The sequence below is a fragment of the Pipistrellus kuhlii genome, unplaced genomic scaffold (assembly GCF_014108245.1).
Source record: "Pipistrellus kuhlii isolate mPipKuh1 unplaced genomic scaffold, mPipKuh1.p scaffold_m20_p_1, whole genome shotgun sequence".
Lineage (NCBI taxonomy): Eukaryota > Metazoa > Chordata > Mammalia > Chiroptera > Vespertilionidae > Pipistrellus > Pipistrellus kuhlii.
In genome coordinates this window covers 46,006,308-46,033,298 of record NW_023425404.1, presented here as the reverse complement: position 1 = coordinate 46,033,298, position 26,991 = coordinate 46,006,308, and the positions used below count along the sequence as shown (strand labels likewise).

The 26,991-nt window shown below is 36.2% G+C and overlaps 1 protein-coding gene and 1 pseudogene across 1 annotated transcript in view; both read right to left on the bottom strand.

Annotated features, from left to right (window-relative positions):
• LOC123650982 (protein FAM227B-like) overlaps positions 1 to 26,991 on the bottom strand; it is a 38,003-nt gene that overhangs the window by 8,885 nt on the left and 2,127 nt on the right. Inside the window, exons 2-8 of the mRNA XM_036442746.2 lie at positions 23,489 to 23,494; positions 21,835 to 21,944; positions 19,858 to 19,902; positions 13,218 to 13,449; positions 11,526 to 11,593; positions 3,704 to 3,736; positions 2,918 to 3,022 (exon numbers count right to left, since the gene is read on the bottom strand). Of these exons, the coding sequence (XP_036298639.2) occupies positions 2,918 to 3,022; positions 3,704 to 3,736; positions 11,526 to 11,593; positions 13,218 to 13,449; positions 19,858 to 19,902; positions 21,835 to 21,864 (513 nt within the window). The 5' untranslated portion in view covers positions 21,865 to 21,944; positions 23,489 to 23,494. The remainder of the gene's footprint in view (positions 1 to 2,917; positions 3,023 to 3,703; positions 3,737 to 11,525; positions 11,594 to 13,217; positions 13,450 to 19,857; positions 19,903 to 21,834; positions 21,945 to 23,488; positions 23,495 to 26,991) is intronic.
• LOC118702102 lies at positions 8,454 to 11,444 on the bottom strand (annotated as a pseudogene).

Sequence of the window (26,991 nt, the reverse complement as noted above, 5' to 3'; positions counted from 1 at the left end):
GAGATACATTGAATGGCCAATTATGCATTCAGAGATCGTAATAATCTGGCCATTCAATGTATATTTAAAATGTTATCATATGATTTAAAACATGTTAATTAAATATTTTACAATCTTTGCTGGTACTAGGCATTTGAAATATACTGCATGATTTGTACTTATAGCACATCTCAATTTGAACACCAAATTTTCATGATACATACTAGATCAATATTTAGATTTCATAAAATATATGGTTATAATTTTGTTTCAACCACAATCAAAAGTTATTTGATAACTGAATTAAGTATTAGTTTTGGAATTTATATATAAATTAATTAAAATATAATTTAAAAATTCATCTCTGTTATATTAGCGACATTTCAATAATTACATTTGGCTAGGACATATGGAAATTATAGTGTAGGCTAGATCAAGAATAGCAAAAATCCAAGATATGCTACAAACTCTCTTTTACAATGAAGACAGATGTCAACAATCATGGACTTCTATCCCAACCAACCCCATTATAACCTAGATCTTACCTAAACATGGAGCTCTCTTTAAACAATGGATCTAAATTGTCACATAAAGTTAAGCTACTTACCATGACTATATTACAGATTGTAAATCTTGGTTTAAAGAGATATTCAGTAGATCATTTTATCTTATTCAACTAAAAGTTTCTAAATACCAGATTCAGTAGAGTATAAGATTTATTTTAATGAAATACATAGACATAAATTCTTGTTCCTCAAGTACAAGTCAACAATAACAACAAAGACACATTGTGTAAACTTTTATGCTGAGAAGATTATTTATCACGAATTCCGTGGGGGCACTTCTCTTTCACTTACATTGGTAACAGCATCATTTTAGGTTTGGCTCCTAATTTTAAAGAACACTAGAGGCCTGGTGCACAAAATCTGTGCACTCAAGGGGTCCCTCAGCCTGGCCTGTGCCCTCTTGCAGTCCAGGAGCCCTCAGGGGATATCTGACTGCTGGCTTAGGCCTTCTCCCCGTCAGACACCCTTAGCACTGCCGTGGAGGTTGTGCTTGCTAACCATGAGCCTGGCTTCTGGCTGAGTGGTGCTCCCCCTGTGACCACCTGGAGGCAGTTTCTGCATTGAGCGTCCTTCCCCTCGTGGTCTGTGCGGGTCATAGTGACTGGTCATTCCACCATTCAGTTGATTTGCATATTAGCCCTTTATTATATAAGATATGTAAAGTACATAAAGAAAGAGCAGAAAATTGAAATACAGGAGAAAAGATGAATACTTTTGCTTAAATTATTTGCATATTTCAAGCAAAGATGCTTTTTACTATAAATTAATTGCATGATTGATCTGAGTCTTAATTTTGGGTATGTTTATTGTCACTAACTTTCTTCCCCCCCCCCCCCCCCCAGGAAAATTCCAAATTCTTTAAAATATATCAATAGTTAAAACAACCAAAATTTGAAAATCGGTAAAATAAAACAAACACAAACACAGCTTAAAAAGCTAAGTGGTTCTCTCCTCAATACTACCCACCTTTCTACATTTGTGATACTTTCTTTATTCCAGTACCAGTAAATGTAAATATTTTTTAAACCTACAGATTATCTGACTTGGAACTTCTTTTCCTAAATTGAATTTTCAACTTAGGTTGGAAAAAAATACTTCTATGTTCTCTTGAATTTCTATTTGTGCATGTAAGTATGCTTGTGGCTCAGCTTTCTCCTTTTAACTACGATATATCAATATTACCAGTATAGGCCCTTTATTCACAATTCAATTCAATAAAATTTTTACTGAGCATAATCTCTAGCCAAGGTTCTGTTCAGTGTGGTACATAGGCTAATATATACTTTTGTTCATCAAGAAATTTAATCTGTGGCTGTATGTACAGGAATGTGTTTGGATGAGGTAAGGAGAATTCAGTTATTTCAGTGAATTCCCACTAAAATAAAAGGCTTAAAACAGTAGTCTTTTAACCTTTTTTTTCTGAGTTTCAGATCCATAAGTACAATCCTTGTAAGTTATTATAAGCATTTATTTTGAAAATTTATTGAGGTAACACTCGTTAATAAGCTTATACTATAAGTTTCAAGTGTACATTTCTATGATACATGATTTGTATATTGCATTGTGCGTCCATCACCCAAAGTAAAATAATCTTCCACCACCATATATTTGGCTGCCTTTACCCCTTACTATTCTCCAACCTCCCTTCCCTCTGGTAACCACCATTTTGTTGTTTGTGTCTATGAGTTTCTCAGTTTTATATCCCACATATGAGTGAAATCATTTGGTGCTTTAGCTTTTTCTGTCTGATTTATTTCACTTAGCATATCCTCAAGGTCTATCCATATTATTGCATTTGGCAGTATTTCATCTTTTCTTATGGCTGAGTAGTATTCCATAGTATATACAATATGTACCACACTTTCTTTATCCAATCATCTATTGAAGGACACTGGTTGTTTCTATATCTTGGCCACTGTGAATAGTGCTAAAGTGAACATAGGGGTGCATAGTTAGGGAATAAATGTTTTCAAGATTTTTGGGTAGTTTCCTAGAAGAGGGGTTGCTAGGTCATATGGTAACTCAAATCAATATTTTTAAGAACTACCTTACTTTTTTTCATAGTGGCTGAATCAATCTGCAGTCCCACCAGCAGTGAATGAGGGTTCCCCTTTCTCCACAACCTCTCTAGCACATGCTAAGCCAATGCACACTAGCAACCTCAGGTCCCTGAGACAGGAACATAGAGTCTAATATTTCTCTTCAGGTGATCAGGATGTAAATCATCGCTAGTCTTTCCTGTAAGACTTAATACTCAAAAGATTAAAGCTTGCTTAAACATTTAATTTGTCAGATCTTTAAATAAAGGTCTGATTCATTAAATCATATATTCTCCAAAGTTATCACACAAAAATAAAATAATATTTACATACATCAAAGTTATGGACTTTTAAAATAAAGAGATAAATTCGTTCAGCATCCAAGTATCTGGGTAGTTTAGTAAGCTCAGTTGTTTTGAATCCTGCAAAGTTGCAACCCTAGAAAGAGGAAATATCACACAACAGTAATTACTTCACTCGTTTCAGTTAGTAGTCTTAGTAGGAGACAGATAAATACTTAATGATAAATTATTTTACTTCTTTTTATGAAAATAATTGAAAAATATTTATTCCACCTATGCAAAATCTTCATAATATCTGTTTCTCTGAAATTAAGACCCTGATATATTCACATGCCAAATCCAAAAGCAAAAGAAAATAATATTGAAGAACTAAATTGATTAAGAATTGATCAAATGATCAAGAATTTTTAACTATACATATGGAAATGGACTCAGCAGGAAAAGAGAGTTTCTGCCTGGCCAGTGTGGCTCAGTGGTTGATCATAGACCTATGAACCAGGAGGTTACAGTTCGATTTCTGGTCAGGGCACATGCCTAGGTTCCAGGCTTGATCCCTTGTGTAGGGTGCTCAGGAGGCAGCCAATCAATGTTTCTCTCTAATAATTGATGTTTCTATCTCTCTCTCCCTCTCCCTTCTTCTCTGAAGTCAATAAAAATATATTTTCAATTTTTTTTTAAAAAAAGAAAGCTTCTATATCTGTTTCCAACTCTCTCTCCTACAGTCCCTAACTCTATAGCCAAATCGGTTATTACAAACATTCTTTTACCTCCACATAATACCTTGATAAAGAATATTAAAAACAGAAATTTTAAATACCTCTATATTCCTCGTTTGCATTTCATCAGAAAGCTGAAAAACATTAAAAATAAAATCTTTAAAATCATAAATAAGAGAATTTTTATATTTGATAAACTTTCTCAGTTAATGTATGTGTGTGTGTATCTCCTACTGAAGCCTAGAATGCTGTTGCTGTGTTAGATGCTAAGAATACAAAATGGCTCTTACCCTCAGAGCTAGTCAGAGTTCAAGAAGGGACTAAGGTACATATATAAACAGAACACAAATAGATAAGGGCTATATCATAAATGCAAACAAACTACTTACTGCAGTTTGAACTCAATGTAAACAGACTCTGAGGTGGAATTCAAAATGTTTATTGGGAGTGCCTTGCATTCATTATCTATGGAAGACAAGGGAGAGGCAAAGTTGGGAAGATGGAGAAGTCAGCTATGATGCAAGTCTTAACAGCCTCCAATAATCCTAGTAAGAGCTCTAAAGATTAAAGGACCCATCATAGTTGTCCTGCATTGGGTTGAAATAGCCAATTCTTTTTGCATCCAACTTTATCAGCCACTGGATTTGGGTGGTTCCTGAAAGAGCTTGTCCTCGTGAGTTGTGAATAGGTGAAGCAGTACCTAAAGGGGCTGACAGTGCCCTAACAGCACTCCTATCAGCTAGAGCACATGTGTCAAACACAAGGCCCGCGGGCCAAATCCGTCCCGCCAGGCCTTGCAATGTGGCCCGCACCGCTCTGTCATCACTGCACTCCGCTGCGTTTCCATCACAATGACAGTTTATGACTGTTCAGTAAACCATTCGGCCCGCGATTTAGGCTGGATTTTAGATTTTGGCCCCTTCTCTGATTGAGTTCGACACCCCTAAGCTAGAGCAATAGGTCTTTCCTTGAAGGAGAATCTATGTGGCATATCTCCATGTTTACTGTATTATTTTACATAGAGATTAAGTAGCCTTCTATATACATTATTTTTTTTTATCAGCTAGACATGTTGGTACATTGTTTACTAATTTCCATATCCTTACTTGCTCCAGGAATACCTAATCTTACATGCAAATTTTACATATACACAAACTACAGAATACATATTATTATTGAGGAGATGACATAGGAAACACACTTGAAAGGATAATAACAGATTGCTAACAGAAGATTGCTAAGATAATTACATTAGTAGTATTTTAAAAAGTGTGCAAAGGAATAAAAAAGAATGACCAGGGAAACTAAAATCAATTATCATTAAAAAATAAAAGTAAAAAGGCCACAGTCTTAACCAGTCTGGCTTATTCCACCAGCACTGGCCTGTGGAATGAAGGATCCTGGTTTGATTCTGGTCAAGGGCCCATGCCTGGGTTGTGGGCCCGATCCCCAGTAGGGGACATGCAGGAGGCAGCCAATCGACGACTCTCTTTCATCATTGATGTTTCTATCTCTTTCTCTGAAATAATAAAAATATATTTAAAAACAAATAATGAATGCTGTATGCTTGAGAGCTTTAGATACATCTGGTCAATAAAGATGACACCGGAATGCAGCCTACCACAACAAATTTGAATTTAGAACTGAAAAACAGGGGAGGCATTGCCCTGAAGCGCCAGATGGCTGGCTGAGAGGAGGCTCTGCCATCTGGGAAGGAGAGAGAAGGCACGCTGAACCTCAGGAACTGTGAAGGTACAGAGAACTGTGTGCGCGAAAAGGCGCTGGCTTAATCCCTGTGCGGAGAGGAAGGGCCGGACCAAGATTGCTGCTGGCTTACTCCCTGCACGCAGAGAGGGCGGGCCAGGCTGAGTTCACTACAGGCTTACTCCTGGCGCGAAGAGGGCGAACAGCTAACGCGGCTGGCTTTCTTGTCCAAGAGGAAAACAGAATCACCCTATTGCTCTGATAACGGCCCCAGACAGGGAGAGGCCAGACTGTCAGGCAGTGGGCAGAGATCTCTTGGAGGTGTGTGAAGCCAGAGGCCATTACTGTGGGACTTGGGGAGGAGCCAAAGGGAAAACAAAGTTTGTCTGCACCAACCCGAGACTCCGCCCTACCTGTGGCTGAGCACAGAAGCTCTCCCAGAGGCTGGCTTTCTCTAAGGAGGGACTTGCAGGAATCCAAAGCTTGTCTGCGCCTTTACCAAAGAGGTGCGTGCGGGCCTGCAACCAATCTTCCAAAACTCTCCATGAACAGGACTTTTCTAAGGCGAGACTGACAGGGAACCAAAGATTGTCTGCGCCACCCCGAGACCCCGCCCTATTCAAGCAGAGTACGGAAACCCTCCTAGCTGAGACACTGCTGATCCTCACAGCCAATTGGCTTGGAGATCAACGCTTCCCAGTGATACCAACAATAAGCAAGGCTTAACAACAAGACTGCACACACAGCCCACAAAGGGCTACACCAAGACTGTCCACTGCAGGTAACTGGGAAGGCTGTGCTACTGGACTCTACCAGAACACATAGCACACAAAACTATTCCATCAAATCAGGGAAACAACTAAAATGCAGACAAGAAGAAGGACACAAAGGAAGGAGATGGAGGAAAAGAAAAAATTGGACATTGAGTTCAAAACTACAGTTATAAGGTTATTCAACAATATCCCAAAAAAGGCCGATAAAATAAATGAGACCTATGAGGATATGAAAAGGGAGCAACTAGAAATAATAAGGGATCAACAAGAAATGAAGAAAACATTGTCTGAAATAAAAAATATTATACAAAGTCCTAAAAACAGACTGGAAGATCGCAAGAATCAAGACAAAGATTTAGAACACAAAGAGCCAGAGGACACTCCTCTGCAGAAGGGAGAAGATAACAGAATCCAGAAAGTTGAAGATAATGTAAGAAACCTCTGGGACAATTTCAAGCGAAACAACATCAGAATTATGGGGATTCCAGAAGAAGAGAGAGAGCAAGATACAGAAAGAATATTGAAAGAAATAGTGACAGAAAACTTCCCCCACCTGGGGAAAGAAATAGACTTACAAGTCCAGGAAGCCCGCAGAACCCCAAACAAAAGGAATCCAAGGAGGACCACACCAAGACATATCATAATTAAAATTCCAAGAGCAAAAGACAAAGAGAGAATATTAAAAGCAGCAAGAGAAAAGCAGGTAGTGACCTATAAAGGAGCACCCATAAGATTGTCAGCTGATTTCTCAACAGAAACCATGCAGGCCAGACAGGAATGGCAAGAAATATTCAAGGTGATGAATAACAAGAACCTACAGCCAAAAACATCACTCAGAATCAAAGGACAAATAAAGAGCTTCACAAATAAAAAAAAGCTAAAAGAGTTCATCACCACCAAACCAGAATTATATGAATTGCTGAAGGAGGTTATTTAGGAAGAGGAAGAAGATAAAGATAAAAATTATGATCAACAAATACGTAGCTATCAACAAGTGAATCTAAAAACCAAGGGAATTTAAAAATCTGATGAACAATATTAACTGGTGAATATAATAGAATCAGAGGTATGGAAGGGGAGTGGACTGATGATTCTCAGGGAAAAGGGGAGTGGGGGTGCGGGAAGAGACTGAACAAAAACTGTGCACCTATGGATGAGGACAATGGGGGATGGGGAAAGGACAGAGGGTGGGGTGGGAACCTGGTGAAGGGGAGCAATTGGGGGGAAGAGGATCACATTTGTAATAATCTGAACAATAAAGATTTATTTAAAAAAACAAAAAAAACAAAGTTAGGAAGATGTTAATGTTAATCTCAAAGACCTGGCTTTATTCTGCAGGGAGCAAACACTGGACATTTTAAAGGAGCAGAGTAATAACAAAACAAGGTGTTGATCATACAGTCTGGGAAAGATACCACAATAATACAATAACACATGCTAAAATCCTGATTAAAAACCCAAATATAACATATTTAACAATAAAATAATTATTTAAAATTTTATTAGGATAATGCATTTAAAGATCATTTCAATAGATTCTGAAAGCCATCTTTTATCAAGTCAGAAATTTAAAAAACACAGAAATTATAAGGAATACCATAATTACCAGTATGCTCATGCCCCTACAATCTAGTCTATATTTTAGTATTGCTTAAGACCATTTTAATGAGAATATACAAAGTTTATATATAAATATACATAAAAGTTTGGATATGTTTTCGCAATGATTTCTAGTTCCATTCATGTGTTCCTCTTTCTTGAAATAGTCATTATTATTTGTCTTGTTTGTATCTCTTCCATTTTATTAAAATACTTTTACACACATATATGTATGTTTTATATATATGTGTGTAAAAGTATATGTATATATATGTACATATACACTGAGTGATCAGATTATTATGATCTCAGAATAAAATAATAAATAATAATAAATAATAATAAAAGGCTAATATGCAAATTGTCCCCTCGACCAGGAGTTTGACCAGCAGTCAGGCCAACCAATTGCCTATGTTCCCTCCCCCTGGCCAGGCTGTTCCAGACCCCACCCATGCATGAATTCAGGCGCCAGATTATTCATCACAGTGAATTATCTTCCTCTCTGCTTCAAAACATGAAGATTTTTCTCAAGTTTTTGAGCAAAGGGATACCTATCTATATCTAATCTACATGCATACCTTGGAGATATGGGTTCAACTCCAGACAACCACATTAAAACAAATATCACAATAAAGTGAGTCACACAACATTTTTGGTTTCCTAGTGCATATAAAAGTTTTTATACTATACTGTAGTATATTAAGTATACAATAGCATTATGTCTGAAAAACAATGTCCATATCTTAATTTAAAGTACTTTATTGCTAAAAATTACTAACCATCATACAAGTCTTCGGGGAATTATAATCTTTGCTGCTGTGAGGTTCTTGCTTCAATGTTTATGTCTGCTGACTGATCAGGATAACTGTTTCTGAAAGTGGGTGTGGCTGTAGAAATTTCTCAAAATGAGACAATGAAGTTTGCAGCATAGACTGACTCTTCCTTTCACAAGCGCCGTCTCTGTAGCATGAGATGCTGTTGGATAGCATTTTGCCCACAGCAGAATAGGAGTTAATCCTCTCAAACCCTGCTGCTGCTTCATTGACTGCATTTATGTCCTACTTTAAATCTTTGGTTGTCATTTCAACAATCTTCACAGCATCTCTACCAGCAATAGATTCCATCTCAAAAAACAACTCTCTTTGCTCATCAACAACAGCCAGTACCTTATTCATTAAAGTGTTATCATGAGATTGTTGCAATACAGTCAAATTTTCAGGCTCCACTTCTAATTTTAGTTCTCTTGCTATTTCCACCACATCTGCAGTTACTCCTTCCTTCACCATCACCCAGGAGTATTGGAATCAACTTCTCCCAAATTCCTGTTAATGTTCATATTTGACCTCTTCCCATAAATTAAGAATGTTCTTAATGGCATTTAGACCTGTGAGTCCTTTCCAGAAGGTTTTCAATTTACTTTGCCCGGATCCATCAGATATAATTTTGCAAAATGCATTTTTTAAATAAGACTTGAGAGTCAGAATTACTCTTTGATCCATGGGCTGCCGAAAGGATGTTGCGTTAGGAGGCATGAAAACAACATTAATCTTGTACATCTCTATCAGAACTCTTGAGTGACCATGTGCATTGTCAGTGAGTAGTAATATTTTGAAAGGAATCTTTTTCTAAGCAGTAGGTCTCAACAGTGGACTTAACGTACTCAGTAAGCCAAGTTTCAGATAGATGTCATCTAGGCTTTGTTGTTCCACTTACAGAACACAGACAGAGTAGATTTAGCAGGATTTTCAGAATGGTGACTGAGTATTGGCTTCAACCTGAAGTCACCAGCTGCATTAGCCCCTAGTAAGAAGTCAGCCCATCTTAGCTAGACTTCCTGGATAACTTGCCACAGCTTCTACACCAGCACTTGCTGCTCTACAGTGCACTTTTATCTTATGGAGATAGCCTGTTTCCTTAAGACTCATAAACCAACCTCTGTCTTCAAATGTTTCTTCTGCATCTTCCTCACCTCTCTCAGGCTTCCTAGAACTGACGCGAGTTAGAGCCTTGCTCTGGATTAGGCTTTGGCTTAAGAAAATGTTGTGGCTGGTTTGATCTTCTATACAGACCACGAAACCTTTCTGCAGATTAGCATAAGGCTGTTTTGCTTTCTTATCACTTGTATGTTCAGTGGAATAGCACTTTTAACTTTCCTCAAGGTTTCCTTTGTCTTCCCTTGGCCTGCATTTTTTGGAATAGTTCCAGAAGGATAGGTGTTCTTCTTTAAATGCTTGGTAAAAGGAATTCTTATTTTTTTTCTATAGGAGGAGAACTAATATGGGCTCTGAACTAAGTATATGACATAAATTATTAAATAACAAGAGGATGAAATATATACATTTAAAAAATCACTTCTAGTGATATGAAAATGCCAACACTTTGATATTGTGTATGTAAAGAAAATATATGTCCAGGTATCGGGTCTAGTAATAATTAATGTCGTTTTTAAACATTCGTTTAAAATCTTGCTTGGCGTTGACTTGTATTGACATAACCTTCAAACACGTGGTATCTACAGAACGTGTGACGTGCAATTAACAAGTTTTGCTTGAAAAAGTTTGTGTTTGGTTTGGTTTTTGTTGCAAAACTAGGGCTAAGAAGATGGTGGATGAAGAGCATATTTGGCACTGCATGCTTTATGAGTTCCAATTAGGAAGAAAAGCAAGTGAGGTTGCAAAAAACATCTGTAGTGCTCCTGGTCAAGATGCAGTTAGCGCCAGAAAATGCCAGCGTTGGTTTGAGAAATTTCGCGAGGGAAATTTTTCATTAGATGACAAGAGTGGTCGAGGCCGTGTGTCCAATTTTGATCAAGAAGCTCTTCAAGCTCTTTTGGTGAAAAATCCTCAAATTACCCAACAAGAGCTTGCGACAACTTTAAATTGTTCACAAAAAACAATTTCCAATCAATTGCGTGCACTTGGCAAAGTCCAAAAGTTTGGAAAATGGGTTCCTCATGAGTTGACCGACAACAACCGTAATCAAAGAGTCACAATTTGCAGTTCGCTCCTCTCTCGTCAAAACCGTTTGCCGTTTTTAGAGCAAATTGTTACCGGAGATGAAGAATGGGTGCTGTATGTTAATTTGAAAAGGCGGCCTCAATGGTTGGACAAAAATGAGGCTCCGCAGCCCACGCCAAAACCTGACTTGCATGCGAAAAAAGTGATGTTGTGTGTTTGGTGGAATTTTAAAGGAATTCTTCATTATGAACTTTTACCATCTGACCAAACCATTACAAGTGCAGTGTATAGTGCCCAATTGGAAAGGTTAGCCCAAGCTTTAAGAGAAAAAGAACCCGCACTGATTAATCGGAAGGGCGTAATTCTTCACCACGATAACGCACGATCGCATACTGCAAGAATCACTGCTGAAAAACTGCGCCAGTTGGAATGGGAAGTTCTCCCTCAACCTGCATATTCTCCTGATATTGCTCCTTCCGATTACCATTTGTTTCGTTCTTTGCAAAACTTTCTTCTTGGAAAAAAATTTAATAATGAAGAATGCCTCAAAAATGCATTGACAGAATTTTTTGCATCAAAATCACAAGAATTTTACAACAGAGGGATTAAAATGCTTCCTGAGCATTGGGCACAAGTAGTAGAAAACAACGGCAACTATATTGTTGATTAAATTTTGTTGTATTGTTTAAATAAATTTGATTTAAAAAAGTATTAGAAAACGACATTAATTATTACTAAACCTAATATTTTAAAAATACAGAGATAGGTAGATTATTTAAAAAATAAAAAAAAACACCCTGTAAGAACATTTCAAAAAGTTATCCATGCAATTACAGTGATTATATTTTCTGTGGAATATAATTTTTCAGGAATGAAAACAAATACCATACCATTATCATCTTTTTCTTAGGGTGCTTCTTTAGAAATGCCTCATATTTTTCCAATTTTCCAAGAATACCTTAAAAAAAAAACAAGAATTCACAACTTATATATGAGTATTTGTGTGTATGTGTATACACATATATATTGCCTTTAAAAGTGAAAAAGATGTAAGTACTTTAAATAAAATATACATAAAACTATTCAATGGGATCAACTAGCTATTTTGATAAGCATAATGCTAGATATACAAACACTTGTTGAATGAGTACATTATTATTTCTTCTGTTTTTTTTTGTTTTACAGAAATGTCATGTTCCAACTAGTATGTCTTTATTAGTACTTACTCCTATATCTAAAGTTTTACATCAACCTCTTCTTACTGAACAAGCCCATGTTATTTAAATAGTTCAGTCACTTGCATTATGGTTTCATGGTCACTTTAAATTCCAGAAAGTACAGGACTTTGAAACATGGACCAGTGAGACTCTAGGGCCGTGGTCGGCAAACTGTGGCTCACGAGCCACATGTGGCTCTTTGGCCCCTTGAGTGTGGCTCTTCCACAAAATACCACGGTCTGGTTGAGTCTGATTTGAAGAAGTGGCGTTAAAAGAAGTTTAAGTTTAAAAATTTTGGCTCTCAAGAGAAATGTCAATCTTTGTACTTGTTGATATTTGGCTCTGTTGACTAATGAGTTTGCCGACCACTGCTCTAGGGAGCTCTGAACTCAGTTAATCTAAACGTGAGTCAAGCTTTGATATTTTCATATTGAGGATAATTAATATACATAAAATTAGTTTTTTAAAGTATATACATATGTACTTTATCTCTCTCCATATATTATATATATATGCTTCAAAATATTTTATATTAAAAATACAAAATTAAATAAGAAAATTTAAAATAAAACTTAGTAATAGTGTATTTAAACACATTCTCAGAATTTGAAAAATAGAGATCCATAAAAGAATATTAAATATCTAAATAATGTGACTAATTAAATTTATTTAATATATTGAAAATACTTTATAGGTATAACTAATATCAGCATTTTTAAGGCTTACCCATGACAAGTTTGCCCATTAAATAAAAAATAAGATAATTATCCCCATTAGTATCTAAAAACTTTTAGATACTGAAAGTGTTAATTAAATAATAAAAAAGTAATACAAATACTCAAAAGAAGTAAAAAATTAATATTCCTAGGAGATATGCTTTTTACCCAGTATGCAGTTATTCAGTTCTGAATAATTATCACTACCTTCCCTCAAGCTAAACTAGGGAATGTAAATCCATTCTCACCCCCTCTACTTTGGGTTTTAGGTATTTATGTTCTTATAACCTGACTCTTGCTGGCTCACTTATCTCTGGTTCCAGTATCAGTTTATATAATCCATCCTGTTTCCTTGATATTTGGCTACCCCTGTTCCAGCTTAACAAAGTTCATAACTATTTGAGTTTTTTATCCTAGCAATACTTTCTTTGATTCCACATGTTCATGTTCAACTAAAAAATCTGTACTGGACCAAATGAAAATAAAATAAAATAATTTATTATAATGTGTTTTTTTTTTAGATATTTTATGCCTTAGGATTTCATTATTTATGAGACTGCACCCAGAGACAGATAGACAGACGTAGACAGACACACAACCATACAGACACAATTGACATTTGCTCTACTCATATAAAAATGTGGTTTACCTTTAGTAGAAACTACTTTTTCCCACTCAAGAATTTTAGAGGCATGGTTTTTCAAAAGAATTGAACATTCCTCTAATCTTGACTCCATGATCATGATTGCACTATATCTTCGAGGGACATTTTCCCATAGGTGTGTATAAATGGAATTAAATGAACTGTCTTCTTTTATTTTCCTCAGAATGTACGCCCATTTATCTTTATCTCGAAAGATGATTTGCCCTGGCCAATGATCCTGCAAAAAATGTTATCCAATACAACTTAAATCAACTAGCTAAAATCAACTAGATTTTATTACACAGCATTATTTTTTTTATTAAATGTATTCCTTAAAATTCTTGAAACAATCATAAACTTTATAAGTTTTAAATGCTTTATAAAAACTTTTTGTCCTAAATCATTTGAAAACAAGTTGCTTACCTACCATCCTTGAATACTTTAGAGTGTATTTTCTAAAAGCAAATACATTGTTCTATATAACCAAAATTAATTATCAGACTCAGGAAATTGATATTGACATACTGTTTCCTAGCTAACCCTCAGATTCTATTCAAGTTTCATCAATTGAACCAATAATGTACTTTATAGCAAAAGGATCTAGTGTAGTATTACACATTCATTTTTCTTCAAATGTCTTTAGCTCCTCAGTTTTGTTTTGTTTTTTGTATACTTAAAAACCACACTGGTATTTCTAATTCCAATTTCAAACATTATATTTTCTCTCTTTCCATGTTATAATTATCATCTCCCACAATGAAAAACCTAGCTGCCATCATCTTTAATATATGTATTTATTTTACCTATCTTCTCAGATGATCACTAACCAATCTCTTCTACCTACTGGTAGTTTCTTCTCCATTGGATGCCCTTCTCATCCTACTCAGGCTATGAACCTCTTGCCAGGCTGCCCCTTCTATAGAGATACACTCCTTACCCCCACTTGGGATCTGACTTCCCATATCAGGCCATAGCCTACCTCACACCTCCTGAAATCACCCTTCATTCCTTCCCCTGGCTACATGTGGATACCATCCTCATTCCCTTGGACTCTAACACCTATGGTGTAACCTGGACACCTTCCTCACTGTGGTTGAGTTCAGACAGTTTGCTCTACGTTATCACAGTGAATCCCTTTCTCCCCTGCCAATTTGGAGGCCTGCTTTGTTTTTGCCCCCAAATGGCTTTAGGACTAGGTTACTTAGGAAGGGAAGGATATGAAGAAAAGAGAGGAAAATAATAGGAATAGAAGGAGAATCACAACATTAATGTTTGCAAACCAAATAAAAGATTATATTTCAACATAATCAATTAATAACAAAACCAAGAAATTTAGCCAAAATAATCAAGGGATGGTAAGTAAGAGAATGAATTTTGGAACTTGTATGATGTAAAACTCTTAAATAAATTTTGGTAAAATATTCTGGGAATTTAGCTAAATGGGAATAAATCTGAAATCTCCAGATCAGGAATTTTAAACTTGCCTTGGTTCATTCTACTTCCCTTTTTCTTCCTTTAAAAGTAACCACAATGACAGGTTTTAGATGATGTAAGAAAAGGGTTTTAGATGATGTAAGAAACGAGAAAGCATCCTATCTAATAAAAGAGTAATATGCAAATTAACCATTACTCCACTACAACCAAAAGCCATGCTCACCAATTAGGAGCAAATATGCAAATGAACCCAACAAAGATGGCTGCAGCCACAGAGAGAAGAGCAGGAGGGAGACTTGGGTTTTCCTGGCAATGTAGGAAGCCAAGCTTTCCACACAATCTGGCCTGCCTTGGCCTCTGCTTAAGGCTACAAAGTTTCAATTATAGAAGGTAAATAAATCCCAACAGAAATGGCTGCCACCACTGAGCAAGCAGAAGGCTTGGCTCCATTCCAGGCTACAAAGTTTCAATTGTAGAAGATAAATAAATCCCAGATACCAGCGCCTCTGCTTGGGTTACTGGGGGCATGGCCAGCCTGCAAACCACCACAGACCCCTTGTCCAGGCCACCCCACATGCTAAGGGAACCCCCACCCTGATCTGGGACTTCCTTCAGGGCAAACCAGCTGGTCCCCACCCATGCACCAGGCCTCTATCCTATCTAATAAAAGAGTAATATGCAGATTGACCATCACTCCAACACACAAGATGGTTGCCCCCATGTGGTCAAAGATCCTGCCCCCATGTGGAACGAAAGATAGCCATCACAAGATGGCCATCAGGGGAGGGCAGTTGGAAGGGACAAGGCCTATAAGGAAGGGCAGTTGGGAGCAATCAAGCCTGCAGGGGAGGGCATTTAGGGTTGACCAGGCCAGCAGGGGAGAGCAGTTGGGGGGGGGGGGCAGGCCTGAGGAGAGGGCAGTTAGGGGTGACCAAGCTGGCAGGGGAGCAGTTAGGCATCAATCAGCCTGGCAGGCAGAAGTGGTTAGGGGCAATCAGAAAGGCAGGCAGGTGAGCATTGGGAGCCAGCAGTCCTGAATTGTGAGAGGGATGTCCGACAGCCTGATCCTAGGATCTGGCCTAAACGGGCAGTCAGATATCCCTCGAGGGGTCCCAGATTAGACAGGGTGCAGGCTGGGCTGAGGGACACCTCCTGTGCATGAATTTCTTGCACCGGACCTCTAGTCCTATATATAAAAGCCTAATATGCAAATCGACCAAAGGGTGGAATGACCAGTGGAACGACTAAGAGAAAGACTGATCACTATGACACACACTGACTACCAGGGGGCAGACGCTCAACAGAGGAGCTTCCCCCAATCTGCAGGCCCTGGGCCAGCCAAGGTGGGTGCCAGCAGGGCCCCTCCACCCCCGATTGCCCTCCAGAATGGTCCTGATAACAGGCCAGGCCTAGGGACCCTACCTGTGCATGAATTTTATGCACTGGCCCCTAGTAAAGTCTAAGAAACTGAAAGCTGACAAGAAGGTTCCAGGTATTGTTCTAATGCTAATTAGTAGCAGAGCTGGGATTTGAACATAAGCAACCGGGCAATCTGAGCCTAGAGCGTATGATTTTAACCACCACACAACTATGAAAATACATACCTTTGCTTTTATGTTTTAGAAAAATTAAATGGAGATAGGCTTAGCCATAAGTGATTTAGAATATATTTCAATTTCTCTTTTGTTTTATTTACTTGTTTATAATATGCCACATTTAAAAAAGAATTACAACTTCATAAAGGCAAGACCTTTCCCCTTTTTAATTCATTAATATATTCTACTAGATGTACCAGTTAATAATGGCAGATTTTGTAATCAAAGAAAACACAATAATTTCAAGAGAAACATCAAAAGTGCTTTATTATAAGTAATGCCCATCGCTAGCTATACATTTTCCTCATCTTTCAGGTAATCTGTGGATACCGTCCCAATAGAACTTTTATTGTTTTGAAGCAAACCATTCAGAGATCCAATTTTCCACTTCTTAGTATGTTTTGAAGTGCTGCTCAGAAAGTGCATGCACCATCATCGATCCGAACAAGTGATAATTTGAAGGAGCAAGGTGTGGTGAATGCTGTGGGTAGGTTAATACTTTCCACTCAAGGTCTTTTAATGGGTCTTTAACTGGTTTTGAAGTGTGCGATGGTGTGTTATCATGAAGCAAAATTATTTTGCCATATCTTCTGGCACATTCTGGTTGTTTCACAATCAAAGTGTGGTTCAAATTGATTATTTGTTGTCAGTAGCAATCAGCATTAATGGTTTCACCTGGTTTTAGAAGCTCATTATATACCACACCTTCCCGATCCCACCAAACACAGAGCATTGTCTTCTTTCTGAATCAATTTGGCCTTGCAGTCAATGTTGATAGTTGACCTGGACCAACCCATGATTTTGTGCACTTTCGATTCTCAAAATAAATCCACTTTTCATTGCCAGTCACAAGTCGGTGCAAAAAAAGACTTTCTTTCATGATGTTGAAGCAACATTTTACTAATGACTTTTTGGTTTTCCATTTAGTTGATGTGGCACCCATTTTCCTTCCTTTAAAATTTTTCCCATTGCTTGTAAATGATCAGAAATTGTTTGCTGAGCAGAGTTTAATCTTTCTGCAAGTTATTTTTGAGTTTGACATGCCTCTTCATCCACTAATGCTTGCAATTGTTGGTCTTCAAACTTTTTCGGTTGACCTGGACGTTTTTTGTCTTTCACATCGAAATCATTACCTTTAAAGCATTTAAGCCAGTGGTCACAAGTATCTTGAGATGGAGCATGTTCAACATAAGCTTCCCGAAGTATATGATTACTTTTTCTTCAAAATAGTGAATTAAAACTTCCCACAAATGCTCTTTTTCTGGCACGAAATTTGACAATTTTAAATGTAAAAATATCTATGATGTTAACACCTTCAGAAAATTTGACATATGAAGTTTTGAAGCTTGCTGTCAATACAACAAAAAGCATACATATAAAATTGCATATATATCAACATATGTGTAACTCCATCTATTGAAAATAGTCTGATTAACTGGTATACCTAGTAAATGTCTATGTGCCTGATACACAATAGTTACTCAAAAATATGTTTTAAATGAGTTTTTTTGGAGTTTATGTTTTTTACTATTGTCTAGTTTTGTCCAGCAAACAAAAAATTAAATATACAGTCATTTTATTCCTAGATGTCCTCAAATAACCAATAGTTTGGCAATGAATAGACATGGCCCAACCTTAAAAAAACAACTGTAAGTATTTTGTTGGGAAACCATTACAATAAGAAAAACTGTACAGACACACCCATAAATGACAAAAATGGTACAACTGGATATGTTGTTTTATTAAATGTTAGCTGATAAAAATGGAAGGCCATCAATATAGAAGTCCTTTGCAAACAAGGATGGCACTTTAAGTTTGATTTTATTCTATCTTTGGTGAAAGGCATAAACCTGTGATCTAATTTGGTTAGTATTATTCTTAATTTGAACAGAGTGACTATGCATTTTAACTTCAAATATTTGGAAAATTTCATCTGAAATCATAGGTTCTCAAACACGCATGATGGTATAGTCCAAATGTCTCATAATTTTGCTGAGTTTGGCTTAATTTTAACTGTAACACCTTTCCCTTAACATTAAAAAAGACCCATAACATTGTGATTAACCTACAGCACATTTCCATCATTATTTAAATTAAAATATTTGCAAAAGCTTATCCTAAAAGTATTTCAAAATTTCTGCTTTGCCCCAGTGATTGAAACAAACTTTTGAAAATTAAGAACATGTTAATTTTACTCCTAAAGGGATTTTAATCCTTTTTAAAAACATTAAGAAAACAAGGACACTTACTTAAACAAATATAATAACAGAAAATAGATATTTAAAAATAGGTACTTTTGAAACTCGTTAAATGCAAATTCTGTTTACATTTAAGCATAAGTAAGTGCAAATTAAAGTCTAATCTATTCAAAACATGTACACACCGCATTAAAAAAGCCTCTCTGCCTTCCACATTGACATCGTTTTCCTAGTCTTTGACACTCCTCAACACAAAACAAACCTGACCTTCAGATTCACAACTGCATGAACCCAAGAGAAAACCCACTCAATCCCAATAACTCTGGGAGTCAGTAGTTACACATAATGGAAACTGGAGCTTCAACATAAAAACACATTTTAAATATTTTACCCTGATTCAACATCAAAGAATACTGATGTAACACCACTGCAATACCTGTCTCAGCTGAGGTGAATGTAAATGATGTAAGTAAGAAAAACTGTCACATTTTCTTTAAGGTGTAAATATACGAGACAAAAATTTTATATTAGCAAAACAACACAGGTATGTCTGTATAATTCTTCTGATAGGACATTGGACTAGAATTTTTAAAAGTGGAAGAGAGAATAGAATATTGACAAGAAGGAACAGCTATGAGATAGAATAGTTACTAAAAGGAGGAAACTATTTATAAAAATTTCCTACATTGAAATGTATTTTCCACATTCATTGTAGTGTTATTTACAATAGCCAAGATGTGGAATCAGCTCAAACTCCCATTAGTAGGTGAGTGCACAGATAAGCTGTGGTACAATTACACAATGGAGTACTGCTCAGTCATACAAAAGAAGAAAATCTTACCTTTTTCAACAGCATGGATGGACCTGGAGAGTATTATGCTAAATGAAATAAGCCAGTCAGAGAAAGACAAATATCACATAATATCACCTATATGTAGAATCTAATGAATAAACAAAATAGAAACAGACTCATAGATATAGAAAACAGACTGAAAGCTATTTGAGGGAAGGGGGTCAGAGGGCTGAGTTAAAAAGGTAAAGGGATTAAACAAACAAACCAAGAAACTGCACCTTGTAAACACAGACAGCAATATGGCAATTATCAGAGGTTAAGGAGAATTGGTGGAGGGAGAAGTAGAAGAGAGTAAATGAGCAATAAATGATTATGGAAGAAAATTTGACTTTGGATGATGAACACACAATATACAGATGATGTATTATAGAATTGTAAACCTGAAACTTGTATAATTTTATTAACCAATGTCACCCCAATAAATTCAATAATGAAAGAACAACAAAAAATGGAACCCATAAGAGTTATTATATCCTATCATTAAAGCTTTTCCCTAAGCTTTTTCCATCTCCAGGACTGATATTTTAAAAGATGTACTGGTACATAAAACAGGATGCTCTACTCACCAAATTGTGTAACTTTAAGAATTCTTCAATGTTCCTTGGAGGTCGCTAATAAAGAAAAATCAATATTGTTCATTAACATAAATTCAGATTGTTAATAATGCTTAGAGTTTAAGTAAATAAAAACACAACTTGTTATAATTTTCAGAGCCATAAGATACTGTAAAATACTCACTTTGTAAAGTCCCTGAACTGTGAAAAGTGACAGAGACCAGTGTTTAAATTCTGTGCCTCCAACCCAAATTCTATTAAGAGGATTCCCTCTGCTACCTGACTCCTACAGAAAAGCTCCATACGAATCCTCCTGAATGTCCTCATTTCAAATTCCTACAAGAGTTAAAAGATATTTTGGGCTCTCTGGGAGGGTGTCTACAACAAATCCAGAGCCAAAATGTAATAACATGCTCCTCTTGAAGATGAAGTATTTAAAAAGCCACACTAGTGACATGGTAAAAATACTTTAAATATTTGGATGTTTCAGTATAATAAATAATAACCCTATTTTTATTAGCAGTTTCTTTGTAAGTTAAAAATGTATCCTTTCATTAGACAAGTTAATTTTAATCGAGACTACATATTGCTCTTCCTTGCCTGGAGACTGTGTACACGTTCTTCCTGCTGCTTAGAAGGCTCCCTGTCCCAAACCCTCTTCCTCCAACCCATTCTTGGCCTATTTAACTCTTACATCAAATATCAAATTCTAAGTCATTTTTTCTAGGAAGCCTAATTTAGTCCCCAAAAAGGTTCTCTATGGTAACAGACAGCAGATTTTGTATTTTTACAAGGATAGAAACTATGGTGTAATCACTGCAGAATTGTCAAAATTTCACACAGAGGCTGGCCTATGGCCAATGCATAATAAGTACTTTAAGTGTTCATTAATTAATAAATGAGTAGATGAATGTCAGAGAAATGCGTGTTTATATATTTTTTTAAATAAAAAAAAACTAGTGAGAAGAGCAAAATAAGAGAAATTCAGAATATCCTATTATACTATTAATACCCTAATGGTCTGATGATGATCTGTCTGAAAAGGTTGCATTACATTTTAATGTACTAAAACACATATTTCTTATCAATAGATAAAATGATCAAGATTAGAAATTCACAAGGCCATATTCTGTAAAAATAACCACATCTGAGTTTGAAGATAATATTTCATTCTCTTAATATTGTTTAAAATAGATGATGAATATAAGTAAGTATATTAATAGATAATACAGTAATGAAAAAATAAAGAATATGTGTAACAATCACAAAAAATAAGTGTTCAGATACAAAGATGCATACAGCTGTTAGGGGAATTTTATGGAAAGCCTGAAACTCTAGGGCAAGTCAGATTGAGAAGCGCAGGTATAAGAGCGAAGTAACACAAAATGCGTAGAGGAAAAAATGTCCATGATATATGTTTAGGGATAGTTATAGTAGTTTGGCTAGAAAGAATTTTGAGTGTATTTTGAAATGATCAGAATATAAAGGAGCCAAATTAAAACCAATTACATTTTGACTTTTTTTCTTGTAATCTCTGTCTCATACAAATCACTTCTAGTACAAAGCACTATAGTAATATCCACAGTTCAATGAAAGGGAATTAGAAAATGAATTAAGGAAATGAAACTTGTGTAGGAAAGTTCAGCTAATTTCAACATAAAATCCCAAAGTTCTCAGTTAAAAGGAAGAAAGGCTCATGTTAGGATGTAGGACAATGCAAAACACTTATGCTTCCATGGTAACAACAAGAAAAACCTGGATCAAATAAAAAGCTTACCTTTCTGTGGGTTAGGGAAGAGTGCAGGATGCCAGTGAGCAGGAACAGTTATATAATTAAACCAAGTGTAGGGCTGCCTAGTCATGAGGCCCTGTGCAACTGCACAGTTTGAAAACCCATAAAGCTGCCTTACCTGGCAGCCTTGCTGACCTGAAACCCAGAGAGAAATATGCCCTTTATAAGCGAGCATGACACTGTTGCAGCTTCCTTACCCAGTAGTAAGATCTGTGTTGGCTTCCCATGATTCAGTAATTTTGCAGAGACGAAGAGAAGTCAGGCTGGGCCTTAGGTGTCAATGTGAGCTGGGGAAACAAACAGGAGTCTGAAAGACACCCAAACATGCACACACACAAAATTACCCCTACAGCCTACACCTCACTCCCAATTCTTTTTTTTCTTTTTTTTTAAAGCAGCAGCTGTGGAGGAGGCTGGGAAGTTAGAGCATTTACATAGGCTAGTGCGTTCTTATAATAATGGGGTTCCAAGGCCCTGACAAAGTTGACTCGAAAGGTGAACCCAAAATATATAAAACTTCAGTCCAAACCCGTTCCAATGAAATACTGACAAGATGTTAAGAGGTGGCTTTGAAGGGATGCTGGAGGTGGGTTAATCACAGGTGAACTCAACCTAATGAAAGCTGCAGCCAACACTAAAGCTTAATACAAGCACAGAAAGATTTCAAAGGAACAGCCTCTCACTTTAAATGCCAACGTAAGAAAAAGGCTTGTGCTCTCTTAGAACTGAAACTTCAGTCTCCACATTTTTTCCACATAATATCTAATGCACAATAAGACAATTGAAAGACATGTGAGAAGTAGGAAAATGGGACCCATCATCAAGAGAAAACAGTTCATACGTATGAATTCACTGAGAATACAAGTATTGTAATTAGCAGATAAGGATTTTAAAACAACTATTATAAATATGTTAAAGGTTTACAATATATATTGGATTATATAGTTCATGAAAATAATGGTGTATTTCAAGAGAAACAGAAATTTTAAAAAGAAACTACTGAAACATTTGGAATACTAATCTTAAGAAAACTGGTGTGTCTAAATTAATATCATATAAAGTAGACTTCAAGATAGCAGTATTACCATACCTAATTAAGGTTATTTCACATTGATAAAGCCAGTTCATTCAGAAGACATATCAGTGCTAAATGTATTTGCAACTAATAAAAGAGCTTCAAAATAAATGTAGCAAAAATTGATCAAACTAATGAGAAATATTGTCAAAACCACAATTATATTTGGAGTTCTTAACATATCTCTCTGAGTAATTGATAAATCAGGTATATACACAAATCAATAAGGAGATAATTTGAACATTATCAAGAAACTTAACCTGACATTTATAGAACATACGATTGCAGAATACACAATCTTTTAAAGCAATGGAAGAGGAAACATTCATCATGAAGCTTTGCCAAATTGTTTATGAGAAATATTGGCCTGAAATTTTCTCTATTATAATATCATTGTTAAAATTTGGAATTAAGGTTATTCTGGGGGGAAAAAAAAAGGTAATTTTTTTTCTATTCTCTGAAAGAATTTGGAATCTGAAAGATCAATTCTATTTCTTCTTTAAATGTTTGATAGACCTTGCAGGTGATAATACCTAAATCTGAACTTAAGGAGGAGTTTTAAATTGAGAATACTGTTATAGTATTGACTAGAAGCCCAGTGCATGAAATTCATGCAGGAGTAGGGTCCCTGGGCCTGGCAGGTGATCAGGACCAATCTGTGGGGCAATCAGCAGGGCTATTGGGCCCCCACTTGCACCCACCTTGGCCTGGCACAACCCACTCGCTGGTCCTGCCCCCTGGTGGTCAGTGCACGTCTAACTTCCAATTGATCAAACTCCAGCCTCTGGGGACAATTTGCGTATTAGCCTTTTATTATATAGGATGAGGATTGTGTTTCTCCCCAATCCAATTCCTATGTCGAAGCCCTACCCCCCAATGTGAGTATATTTGGATATGTTGCCTTTGGGGAAGATATCAAGGTTAAATGAGGTCTTGAGGGTGGGACCCCAATCCCTATAAGAAGAGGAAAAGGTGCCAGAGAGGTATTTCCCTGAAGGCACAAAGGCCAAGTGAGAACACAGTGAGAAGGCAGCCACGTATAAGCCAGTAAGAAAGATCTCACCAGAAACCAGCCCTAATGGCACTTTGATCTTGGTTTTCTGGCCTCCACAACTGTGAGAAAATAAATTATTATTATTCTAGCCACCTACTACATGGTATTCTATTATGGTAGCCAGAGCAGACCCATACAGATACAATTTTTCAAAATTAATATAGGATCATTCAGGAAGGCTAGTTCCTCTTACATCAGTTTTGATAAATTGTGTTTATCAATAAAAATAAAAATGTCAAATAGTTTGACAATATCTTCTTATTGTTTTTACTATCTGCAGGATGTATCCTTTTTGATTACTAGTATTTGTACTTTTAGTTTCCTCCTTTTTTCTTGGTCAGTCTCTCCCCTCCCCCCACAAAGACTTACCAATTTTATTAATCTTTTCTAAGAAGGACTCCAGTGTAGATTTGTTTTTAATATTATTGATTTCTGCTCTTATTTTCATTAGTGCCTTTATTCTGTAGATATTTGAGGATATTCCAATGTAAAATTTGATCCTATTATGAAGCTATTTGTTTGACAACCACTGTTCAGGCACACTGAACTTCCTATCACCATTTAATTCTCATTCTCCAATATGAATAGAAATACAAGGACTACTTGATATTTAAATAATAACTATAGAATTTTTAAAAAGATAAAAACAAAAACATAGAAATCCAAACAAATAACTGAAAATAAAATCTGAATGGATACAAATAGGAATAGAAGAAAATCTTTAAAATGTATTTAAGATTCTTAGAAAGATACAAGGTAATACATCCCTGAAACCAAAACAGCATATTGTAAGGTAATAGAGAATTTTTTAAAGTTACAAATATAATGGTATTAATTAAATATTAAACAAAATGTCTGTTGGGGGGAAGTGTGGGGGGAGTTGGAACTGAAAAAATCTGGCAATAGAGGATTATTCCAGCAAAATGATTTCGACCTAGAAATTTAAATGTAGGCAGACTATCAAGTGTATGACATTTTTCAGATCTGAAAAGTAGTTAAAAAAAAATCACATTTTCTCCCTGTTTTACCGTGTTTCCCCCAAAATAAGACATCCTCTGAAAATAAGACCTACTTACAGGTTTCCTTCTGAGTGAAATATAAGGCATCCCCCCGAAAATAAGAACCCCCTAGGCTAAACATGAGAGATTTGGTCCACTGATTCTGAAAGAAATGGAGTCACAAGAAATTCACCAGGAAATTCAGGAATTGGATTGTTATGATGATATGATTGTCATTGAATAAATGAGTAAATTCTTGATACTATAAGATTCACAGTTTTGTGAAACCAGATTCACAGATTCTGGTTTGTGTTGACAACTACCGTACTACCATACCGTATACAGGTAATAAATTTCCTTTATTTTCATTTAACAATAAATGTGTACCATATTCTTCTTCATAGAAAAATAAGACATCCCCTGAAAATAAGACCTAGCGCATCTTTGGGAGCAAAAATCAATATAAGACACTGTCTTATTTTCAGAGAAACAGGGTAGTTTCATATTGCTGCTATAACAAAGGAGCACAAACGTAGTCACTTAAAACAGCACAGGTTTATTATCTCATAATCCTGGATACTGGAGTCTGAACCGGGTCTGCAAGGCTATGCTCCTTCTGGAGGCAGTAAGGGAGAATCTGTTTCCTTGCCTTCTCTAGTTTCTTGGAGTCATCTGCATTTCTTTACTCCTCAGCTCCTTCCTCCAACCTCAAAGCCAGCAATGCAGCATCTTCTCCCCTCTCCATCCTCTTATCTTCCTCTTATAAGGACACTTGAGATTATGCATGGCCCAACCAGATAATTCATGGTTATTTTCCCCATCTCAGGAACTTAAATTAATTGCATGTGCTATGCAAGGTTCCTTTTGCCATATAAGAAAACATATTCTGCCGAAACCGGTTTGGCTCAGCGGTGGAGCGTCGGTCTGTAGACTGAAAAGTCCCAGGTTCGATTCCGGCCAAGGGCATGTACATTGGTTGCGGGCACATCCCCAGTGGGGGTGTGCAAGAGGCAGCTGGTCGATGTTTCTCTCTCATCAATGTTTCTAGTTCTCTATCTCTCTCCCTTCCTCTCTGTGGGAAGGTCAATAAAATATATTAAAAAAGAAAAAAGAAAAAAAAAGAAAACATATTCCTAGGATTTGGAGATTACGATGTGGACATCTTTGGGGGTGTTCATTATCTGTCTACCATACTCCCATTCACCTTTTCTCAGGAAGTACTGGAGGCTATGTTTCATAAAAACAAAGGGCTAAACAAAGAAAAAGTAAACAAGGGATCCAACACAGGAGAGCAGTATTGGATTGTAAAAGCAACCAATACTGAAGGAACTAGAGTTTATAATGCTTTAGTCTAGAAGGACTATCTGGAGTATAAAAAGTTAATCTTCTAGATTAACCGATGTGTTTGATTGTGACGTTTTAGCACTTTGGAAGAATATTTGAGGGCAGATTACAAAAGAGTAAATATAAATATGGCATTTTATTAAGACAAAGGAAAGTACCAGGTTGCATGAAAAGTTAACATGGTGAGGGTTGACTGATATTTACAAATGTTGATTTAAACAAAAACTGTGATATTATTATGCTGAGAGATGAGGGGATGAAAAACGGGTGTGGGGGGGAGATGTTTGAATAATTAGGGATGGTATGATAAAAGAGCTTTGTCATTGACTTCCATAGGAGAAAGTCAATGAATAATGTCTGAGATTGAAAAATCAAGAAATTGCAGTATAGCTATATTTTGAAATATGGAGTAAATAACAGAAGTAATATTAAAAAGACCTCAAAGAATTTTCCTTTTGAAAAAAGTTAAAAATAGAGTGGAGAGGTTGGGAACCACGGTTTTGGTTAAAAGCTTAGAATGTGGCAAACTATTAATGCTCACCAATATACATATGTTTCTTTACATTTCCCAGGCTCCCTTGCAGCCTGGGGACTAATTTCTGGCCAATGAAATCTGGGAAAAGTGATATGAAAAAAAAAAAAGCCATTTTTAGGGCTGATCTCTAAAACTTTTTGTGTGATTCATCAGTCTTTCTTTCTTGTCAGCTGTGGACTCCAAGTCCTAAAAGAAAGAGCAGAACCACTAAAAAAAGAAAAAGAAACCTGTATCTTTAAGTCTAACATTTCATTTGACTAAAAACACCCGTGATCAATTTCTTGTGAGACATAAAAGTTTATTGTATTAAACCACTGAAATCTGGGGATTTCCTCTGTCAGCAGAGAA